Source organism: Argentina silus, assembly GCF_951799395.1.
Source record: "Argentina silus genome assembly, chromosome: 5".
Lineage (NCBI taxonomy): Eukaryota > Metazoa > Chordata > Actinopteri > Argentiniformes > Argentinidae > Argentina > Argentina silus.
The window spans coordinates 11,000,646-11,010,645 of NC_139659.1; the positions used below are offsets into that span (position 1 = coordinate 11,000,646).

Genomic DNA, 10,000 nt, shown 5'->3' on the forward strand with positions numbered 1-10,000 from the left:
GCTTGCTGTTCCTGTGGTTGATGTACTGGTCCAGCAGGGAGCCCAGCGGCTGGCCCTGGGGTTTACCTGAAGGAGGGAGCAGGATGAAGGGCTGGATGGGCAGGGAGGTGGGCCTCTGAGCCTTACTGTACCGCACCACTGGAGTGGCCCATGAACACACCCCTGAGAGAGAGAAAATAAACAGATATTGTCGTTATTCAATCATTCACACTTTTTCTCTACATGTCTCTTCTCTTTTACCATTTGGCGTTCACCTCTGAAAAGACAAGCATCTAACCCATTTTCTTACCCTCCGCCTCAGCTCCAGTCTCACAGTGCTCCTGGCCCAGTGACACAGGGTGGTGGGTGGACACACTGCTGCTTCCTTGGCTGGGGCTCAGGGGCCTGTGGGTTTGGCTGGTGCTCTGACCCAGAGATACTGCCTCTTGGATGAGGCACAGGTCCTGGGAGGTCTGGGAGGTGTGGGAGTGGCTGGAGCACTGGTGGCCGTCTGCATTCACCTTCTTACAGTGGGTCTTTTCAGTGAAAGAGGTAACATGTTGAGAGTCACAGCTCCCACAACGAGGACGGTCAAACCCAGAGCAGCTTGCCGCTAAGGAGGATATCTTCCTCTCTCTTCCCTGGTCTTCTTCCTGCTGGCCATGGAGAAACAAGATCATCTTTGAACATGCAAGCACTCTATCATGCAATTCTCTGTATCTGTCTTGGATCTGGGAAACCGGTTATCTGGAATTGATTGAACAATGAGCCTATATATACTGTATGTAGAGTATCAATATAAGTTACCTGCTTCCCCTTCTGGCCCTGCTTTTCTTGTGCCTTGAAGAGGAAGTACTCTGAGGGAGGGATGGAGGCGGGGCTGCCTCTGCTCTGTCCGTCTGAACAGCTGGTGACGCTGGACCAGGCGGGGCTGGGAGAGGACTGGGAGGACAGGTCACACGTCACCAGCTTGTAGTACTTCTGAGTGGGTCCTGTGGGCAGCCGGGCCTGGCTCTGGAGACAGGCGGTGAGGTCTGACACCTCCAGAGAGGACAAGCCCTGGGACTGGTATTCCAGGGGGTAGACGTTACAGTTAGAGTCCAGTGCCTGTGGTGACCAGCAGGGGGCAGAGGGCACCACACCCTGTGGAGAGGAGCCCATCCTGTCCTCCTCTTGACTGGATCCACCCTGAGGGCCCTGCTGAGCGAAGGGCTGCAGGTCTAGAAAGACAGGGCCCCCTGCTGGCTGGGAGGATTGCATTGCAGGGCCGCTGAGGTCATGAGCAGAGGCAGGGACAGCGTTGTTGCTTCTGTTGTAGATGGCGCAGAAGTTGACGAGGACACCGTCAGAGCTGTTGCAGGAGGAGTCGCTGACGTTCTCGAGGTGGCCATTAGAGAAGGACTCCGGAAAACATTTGGGTTGGCCATAGCTGAAGCAGCAGGCATCGCCACCACACCTGACCTCGTTATCTTCAACACCCCCCTCTTTTTCTCCACAGTCCATGGACACAGCGTCGGCTCTGTTGTCATGGAGATGCTGACATTCTAACCCTAGAAGGTCCAGCTGATTGGGTTGATTAGAGAGCCAATCCCTGTCCTCCTCTTGGCCCAACGTCCCCACCTCATCGCCCCCTGCTCTTCCCAGGGTGCCGTGGAGTAAGGACGGGTGCGAGGCGCGTCTTGCAGCGTTACTAAAGTCCCAGTTGGAGTTGCCGTGCAGCACGAAGGAGGAATCCTCATGGTACCTGTGCAGGTTATCTCCTTCACTATCTTCATCCTCCTCATCCTCATCCACCTCAGCTGTTGGGAGGAAGGAGTTGTGGGAGCGGAGAGTACCTCCAGTGCCAAGGCGCTCTTTCTTGTCTTTTTCCTCTGTCTTCCTCTGGGCATTGGTCAGCTGTGGTACCTCCTCTGGAGACGAGGTGGAGTCGCACCTCCCACTGCTGTCGCTGCCCCCCTCCCCCTCCCCCTCCCCCTCCCCCTCCCCCTCCCCCTCCCCCTCCCCCTCCTCCTCTCCTCTGTCCTCTTTGAGGCTCCAGTAGCTGCTGGAGATATGTCTGAGGCTGCTATGGAAGGCGGCCTCTCTGTGGAGAGTGTCCTGCTCGGGGAGGGAGGCGGCGCGAGTCAGACCCGCGGAACACAGCCGACCAGGCCTCTTGGCGGAGCTGCACAGCGACTGGACAGGAAGCTGCCAGGGGGGAAGTTGCACCAGGGGGAAGTGGCACGCTATCAGGGTGTCCCCTGATAGGCTGGAGGTCATGTTCATTCTCTCGGCTCAAGAGGTGGTATTATTGCAAATGTCTCCATGTTGCAAGAGAAACATCTGGAGAGGAAAGAAAGGAGAGCATTGATTGGGATGTGATCAAAGAAATAAGAATAGCTTCTATAGTAGAATAGAATGCCTGTGCTTTTTTTTATGGGAGATCTTTCCAAGTGGATTCAATAAATAATTAACCAACTCACTGTAATAGAAAAGAACTTAAGCAGCACACTGCTAGTACATTATGGACGTTAAGGTCCGACTGCTTCCCCCTGCCTCATGCGAACCCACCCTAGCTCTACAGTCAGACTCCTACTGTATCCTCAGCCCTGAGCTATTGGCATGCCCAGCGTTTCATGATTCACTCAGCCGTGGAGCCTCCCCCCTCCTCTCCCTAGCTGGAGCAGTCAAACACAGTTACTCATACGCCGTCTGCACGGCAACTGGACTGTAACTGGGCCAGCTATACTGTAGAGACACTCTGTAGGACGAAGCAGCACTAGATTTCAGCTACAGTACACATCACAGTCAGGAATGCACACCTTTTATCGACATACAGTATGCACACACAACCATTTCCACTGAATCCACTGCAGTTCACACGTACATACTGTACACAAACAGTTGTTCTGATTCCTAGCTCATCGCTTCATACCGCAGTCCTGAGCCTCACAGTCTTCTAGAACATCTCCATAGTTTACACTGAGCATGCTCACAGCTTCGTCCCAAGAGATTTGGAGAGGGTGGGTGATTTTGCACATCAATTCCAGTCTACCCATGGGGGAGTTTGATGCGTCTGTGTGTGTGTGTGTGTGTGTGTGTGTGTGTGTGTGTGTGTGTGTGTGTGTGTGTGTGTGTGTGTGTGTGTGTGTGTTTGTGTGTGTTTTGGTTTTAGATGAATAGTGACTGGTGGAGAGATCAGGTTATACAAATCTATGATAATGTTGTTGTTTGTACTTGAAAGGGCCGTCTATTGCTATTTTTGAATATAACACCCTATTATATTTTGAGATCTAATGAAAATCATCAAAATAGTCTTGACTCATGGCTTCTTTTCATATTGCAGTCACACCACTATAAATAACGTTGAAGCAATTATAAATTCACAAGCAATAAAGTGTTGTTTTTACTGCATTACTTGGGGTACAGAGTCTGTCTTGTGATGGGGGATTGAGTCACAATACACACAGCATACAGTTCACACCCCTCGTCCTGCGCCATCTCAGCATAATCTGTAAATAATCCAAGCAACATCTGCTGGAACATCTGCTTATTTCTATTTTATTTTTTTATTCCTATCCTTGTATTTCACTGCACCGTTGAGAGGTAGCTTGTTAAAAATATTTCATTTGACTGTTTACTGCTGTGTCCTGTGCATTATGATAAATGATAAATAAGATTTGATTTGATTTGATTTGCAGCAGACCAGGAGAAGTGTAGAGAAATCCTCTTTATCCTTAGATGCCTCAGACAAACAATATCTTTAGCATGACAACAACATATCCACTGTTGTCATACTGTATCCATTAGGTGCAATTTCATAAATGCCCTTACTGTATGTCTAACCACTGGTAATACAGTATTGCTCTGTATTTCAGTTAATCTGTGTTTACAACTGAAACACACAAATAAGGCAGCAATAGAGCATACAGTATTTTTTTTGTTTTACAATGTTTAGGCCTCAAATGATTGAGGAAACTGTTATGATTATAGAAAACATATCACATCATCATCCATAAGCCAGTGATAACTTATTTGGCATACAGGAACGAAAGTCGCATCTCTCTCCAATCATCTCAGCTTCATTACCACACATGTAATTTATGCACACAAAATGAACCAACTGTCCAAAACATCACAACACCGAGACAGACGCACAGGCAGATCAGAGACACAGACATCTCATCTATGAGAACTGAGATCCATCCGCTGACAGTTCCTCGGACACGTTCATCTTTAAATAAGACCATTGAGTTAAATACCAGGGGAAGACTTCTTGTGGAAAGTGGGCCAGCATGACAGGGTGCTTTTGCAGGTGACTAACCACTGCATTGCATATTTGATATGCCCCCTGTGTCCATGGCAGCACCCCTGCGTTGCTACGAAGAGACACATAAACAGTAGGCAGCCCTGCGCCCTGGATACAGGAATACTAGAGGAAACCAAATCAACCTGATGCGATTAGCCCCAACTATTGCACTGGGCATTTCTGTCCGATCTGATAACCCGTCTCACATGAGGGATATAATGGTGGTAACGTGACTGAGACACACAGAGCACTGACTGTTCAGACTGCCCTGGAAACAGACTCAAAGAAACAGAGAATAGACCACAAACTTCATGATGTTGTTGTTTTGTTTTCATAAAGTTTGCTGTAATGAGCCATACAGTAGGAGTAACATCATTATGCTGTGCCCAGATAAGAAAAAGCTTGACCTATATTCTGGGAGAAATGTGTTGCAATGGAAAAGAGATGTAGTCTACTGCATATAGATTGTTTAAAGATCTATTCAATAATTTGAACAGAGGGTAAGCTGTATCTAGACATCTAGACATGCACAACAGCTATATGGTCCACCCTTCCCTCAGGTGCTAAAATAAAGAGTGTGTGTGTGTGTGTGTGTGTGTGTGTGTGTGTGTATCCAGCGTCTCTGTGAGTCTGTGGTCAATTGGAATAGACCACATCAAAAATATAAATCAAAATCTAAACAAACACATGAACTCAGTCTGCTTTTGACTTTGGTAACGCTTGCTTTGGTTCTGTAAAGCTCACCTGAGTGGCTGGATATCAGTGCTAAAGTGACAGAGGAGGTTGAGTGTGAGATAGAAGGGCTAATGAGGGTAGGCAACTAGGGCGACAGAGAGAAACTGATAGGGTGAGACAGTGTTTTATTAGTGTGCATGCATGTGTGTCAGTGGACCAATGCCAAATCGCATAATGACACACAAATTACAGCACTTGGACACAAGTCTACAGTTCGAATAGAGGGAAACATTGACAGCATATACGACAAAATCACTCGATATAAACATACAGTAAAGCACAGAAATAAACAACGACGCACTGATATTTGCGCCAGAGCAAATTCTGTACGCATAGTATGTAGCATACTGTACAGTATAGGCATCTTCCAAACAGAATGCAACCTAAATTATAACAGTCGTCCCATAAACGTCTCCCAGTTGTCTGGCTTTAAGTTCCAGTGGCGGTATATTCATTAGCAATATATTCTACATCTAAATAGTAAGGTAATATGTCATACAAAACATTCAACATTATCTAACCAATTGATTAAAAAAACATGCGCCCCTGCTTTTGCTGCTTTATGCTGTTTTTGCAAATTACGTAAACACATAAATAAATCATTAATCATACATACGGTCGTTGTTCGCAGTATGAAAGCTTCAGTCGATGAGATACTGTATGTTTTGAATGATAACCGCAAATAATCGCAACCGTTGCTGGACGGTTCCTTTCCTTCAACGGTCCAAGCCCCGCGCTTCCAGTGCCGGTAGAAACAGAGGCCAGACCGGCAGATCAGCTGTATTAGTTGCGTCACAACGTCTCCAGCCAATGGTGAGCGCAGATTCCAACAACAAATAACAGTTTAGCCATAGAAAATGTATTTATACTAACTGGAGAATCATGTGTGATCTGATAAAAACAACAACAACGAGAACAACAAGGCATACAAAAATATGACATGTTTATTGTGGCAGTATGCTCAAAAAAAGAGTACATTTTAGAGAGTCTATATAATTACATACAGTACAGTTTTTCAATGATTGTTGATTTAATTGATATTGCATTAAATGCAACCCAAATTAAAGACCACTATGCATAACACATCACAGTAAACAAATCACATTATTCCCAGAGAGCAAATAAAAAACAAATATAACATTTAGGTCGACTAAGATTAAATCAAAGATTAAGGCAAGATTGAATCAAAATCTATGATCATCATACAGTAAAACTCATTGTCATCTCATGATGCATCTCAAAACAACACCCTGAGTTCAGACAGTTGAATGTCAGCGAAAGAAAATATTCAAAGTAAGTTTATATACAATAATAAAATCATCATATTCAACAAGGTTTGGTCTCACCAAATCAGCCAATTGTAAAGAATAACTCATTCATTTATAGATCTATAGAACATCTGCATTCTGAGCAATATCCATGTTGATATTATACCGAAGCTCAGTGTTTTCACATTTACTCAAACATAGTCTAGACATTCCTCCATGAAAATACACCTGGCACCAAATACTGGCTTGGGGGTGTCCTGGAATTGGTCCAGGCGAAGAACTTCCATACTCCTCACGTGGGACTGTTCAAATGTTTCACAGAAACTTGGCTGATTGATTCCAAACGTTTAACTGGATCACGTGGTGGGCTCACCTCTCCTAAGGGCTCTGTGGCCCTTCTGGCTCCTCTGTGATGCTGCGGTACAGCTGAGGCTGGTTCTGGGACAGAGCCGCGTCCGCCTGGGGGAAGAGGGCTAGCCTGTTCTTCAGGGGCCGCCGCAGGAACCTGCCCGAGGTCACCAGGTCACCGAAGCCCTGGGCGTGGGAGAAGGCGTAGCCTGACCGGCGGGTGCTGATGCGGCGAGTGGGGATACTTCGAATAGTGGGGGGCATGGCTTTGGCCTGTCTAATCTTGTGCCTCACCTAGAGGAAGGGGAGAGAGGGATGGGAGGGAGGGATGGGAGGGATCGGAGAGACAGGGATGAAAGAAGGGATGGGGGGGGGGGGGGGGGTGAGTAGACAGGAAATGAGAAGAGGTCAGTTGGACATTGAATCTAGTGTAGGAAGTAGATGTATATGTATACAGTGGCAATGAAGGCCAAACAAGACACAAACATGTTCAGCTTCTATCATCTCTGCAGGGTCCTCACACACAAGGCCCCATTTGGATCCCTTGCACAGCCCCTTGCTGTGACCATGAGTGTGCCACACAGAAATAGCCACAAAGGCGTGAGTAATCACTGGCCCTGACTGGTTAATGCCATTCACAGCACTGAGTCACAGTCACCCAGCCCTGTCATCATCTACTTGAGGAGGTCTGTGGCTATGAGACAGTCTTGGCCCCCTAACCTTGTCATTGATAGTAGGCCACAGCTGGGCCCGCAGGAAGCGGTAGGCCACAACAGGAAGTACACAGAGGATGGAGGTGAGTAGAATGGTGAGCCACACATTAGGCTGGTTCAGGGAGTTCCTGCCTGTGCCTGTTACAGAACATCAAAGATCAAAAGACAATTTAGATTACATGAACGGCAGCAGGCAAACCTACTCACCCAATTTCACCTTCTACAAATGATTGTTATGATTATGGAAAATAAATCACATCAATTTCAAATAATACTGCCTGCTCCACTGATACTTAATGTACCAATTAACACACATACAGTATACACAACAAACGAATATCCCCACACGAAAAGAGACATGAACAATGATGGGTAGATGAGGTGGCTAAGTCTAAGGGGTGCTACTACTCACCAATGAAGGGGAAGGAGGAGGTGAAGATGAGGAACATGCCATTGCTGTACATGGTGAAGATGACAGCGAAGTACACCGACAAACTGCCCCATAGGAAGAACTGGTTCAGTGCCGTCCAGTAGTGAGTGTCCAGACCCAGCTTTAACAGAGAGTTGTGTGTTACTGTGTTACTCTGTGTCACTCTGTGTGTGTGTGTGTGCGTGTGTGTTTGTGTGAGAGAGAGAGAGTGTGTGTGTGAGTGTGTGTGTGTGTGTGCGTGCGTGCGTGTGTGCGTGCGCGTGCATGTGTGTGTGTGTGTGTGTGACAAAGAGAGAGGGAGACTGTGTGTGTGTATGTGTGACAAAGAGAGAGGGAGACTGTGTGTGTGTGTGTGTGTGTGTGTGTGTTTGTAGGCTGTCTACAGTATGTGGATATACAGGTATGGTTAGGCATTGAAAGTTTGAACACAAAGACAATCATACACAGGACATTCAATCACTAAATCTCCCACACACATGATGTGTGTACCATCACACGTGCTTTGTCCCCTCTCACCTGGATGCTAACAGCGATGAGTAGGCAGGTTTGGGCTAGCAGGGCGAAGGACTGGTAGTCCACAATGTCTTTCCCGTCATCTCTGACCGTGTCGTACATGGCAGCCCAGGGGATGAAAAAGAGCACCAGGGAGCTGTAGCAGCTGTGTGCCACACAGCGAACAAACGCCTTCTTACTGAAGTACAGGTTGAGCTGACCTGGTGCGTAGAGCTGCGGGTACTGGAAACTCCACCGGTCATTCACATCCTATAGACATAGAGAGATGGAGGGAGTCAAACTATGCACGCAATACCGGTGGAGGCTGGTGGAGGTAGAAATGGACAGGCTCATTGCAATGAATGGAATGGAATGAGGAACGGTATCAAATGTGTGTTTGATACCATTCCTCATTCCATTCCATGCATTACAGAGAGCCAGCCTCCACTGGTGCACATTCATTATTTACAGTACGCTCATACACAGTGGCATAAACAATAGGCCCAAAGAATATATATATTATTTCTATACTGTACAGTACATTGTGTCATCTTGCATTCCAGTTAATTATAGGGTGCCACTAGACAATGGTTTTTATCTCAACCCATAGTCGTTGTTGTTCCTTGGTTACCTGATCGAAGAGACTCAAGCCGAGGACAGGGAGAGCTGTGTAGACCAGGTTATACAGGGTGATGAACCACTCATCATACACCGTCTGTGTAGAGGAAGAACACAGCATAAACACCTCACGCACAGACCATGTCACATACAGACCATGTCACATATCACGCTTTTCTTCTCTTGTCACTTTTTTGTATTACTCTTAGTGTTGACTTGTTGATTGTTGCTGACTGTTGTCGTTGAGCGAGGAGCAAGATCCCAAAGCATTTCACTATGTCAATTATGGCTGTATGCGATGTACGTGACAGGTAACATTTGATTTGATTTGATTTGATTTGATGTACATCATACTGTTCTAGTGATACAGTGCATTATAAGGAGATCATTTCCTAATCTATAAAAAAAACCTTTGTTTTCGATTGACAAAAGGAGATATCTCAAACAGCCTTTCATGCCGTTCTGTGTCTTACCTGTGCAGAGAAGCCGCAGAAGAAGCCATACCAGAAGTGGACAAAGGTGAAGGTGAAGTTCTTGTAGAAGAAGTAGCGCAGGAACTTGCACATGCGCAGGTAGGACCAACGGCCGTGCACCAGCAGGAGGCGCTGCAGGTAACGGAACTGAGCGAAGGAGAAGTCACTGGAGAGGACCGCCTGCATGCCCTCCTGACCACTGATTCCCACACCTATGTGGGCCGCTGGAGGTAGAGAGAGAGAGAGAGAGAGAGAGAGAGTGAGAAGAGGAGTGTGTGTGTGTGTGTGTGTGTGTGTGTGTGTGGGGGGGGGGGTACAGGACAGTTACAGTACATAGTAACAGTCACAAATCATGAGTCAGTATAATTCACCTCTCCCCCAGTGTACAACACACTGCAGCTCATACTGCATCTCCTCATGTATACTGATATGCTCATTATGTCTACCTCTCCTTAGGGTGAGCTTACCCTTGATCATGCTGACATCATTAGCCCCGTCGCCAATGGCCAGAGTGACGGCCTGCTTGTACTTCTTGACCAGCTCCACCACCTGGGCCTTCTGTAGGGGGGTGACCCTGCAGCAGATCACCGTCTGACACATACACGCTGTCCGCAGTAGCTCCATCTCCAGATCATTCTCCAGGGCAAACGCCTAAT

At 47.0% G+C, this 10,000-nt stretch overlaps 2 protein-coding genes across 2 annotated transcripts in view; both read right to left on the reverse strand.

The window, feature by feature from the left end:
* The window catches only part of LOC310804700 (AP-4 complex accessory subunit RUSC2), a gene marked incomplete at both ends in the record, with an annotated part of 6,436 nt that extends 4,192 nt beyond the window's left edge, over positions 1 to 2,244 (reverse strand). Inside the window, 3 exons of the mRNA XM_083670018.1 lie at positions 1 to 162; positions 290 to 632; positions 787 to 2,244. The exon at positions 1 to 162 is cut by the window's left edge and continues 930 nt beyond it. Coding sequence (XP_083526144.1) covers positions 1 to 162; positions 290 to 632; positions 787 to 2,244 — 1,963 coding nt within the window. The remainder of the gene's footprint in view (positions 163 to 289; positions 633 to 786) is intronic.
* A 4,404-nt stretch (positions 2,245 to 6,648) lies between these two features.
* Positions 6,649 to 10,000, reverse strand: part of atp8b5b (ATPase phospholipid transporting 8B5b) — a gene marked incomplete at both ends in the record, with an annotated part of 10,069 nt that continues 6,717 nt past the window's right edge. Inside the window, 7 exons of the mRNA XM_083670019.1 lie at positions 6,649 to 6,912; positions 7,339 to 7,469; positions 7,744 to 7,882; positions 8,278 to 8,523; positions 8,885 to 8,968; positions 9,345 to 9,568; positions 9,812 to 9,995. Coding sequence (XP_083526145.1) covers positions 6,649 to 6,912; positions 7,339 to 7,469; positions 7,744 to 7,882; positions 8,278 to 8,523; positions 8,885 to 8,968; positions 9,345 to 9,568; positions 9,812 to 9,995 — 1,272 coding nt within the window. The remainder of the gene's footprint in view (positions 6,913 to 7,338; positions 7,470 to 7,743; positions 7,883 to 8,277; positions 8,524 to 8,884; positions 8,969 to 9,344; positions 9,569 to 9,811; positions 9,996 to 10,000) is intronic.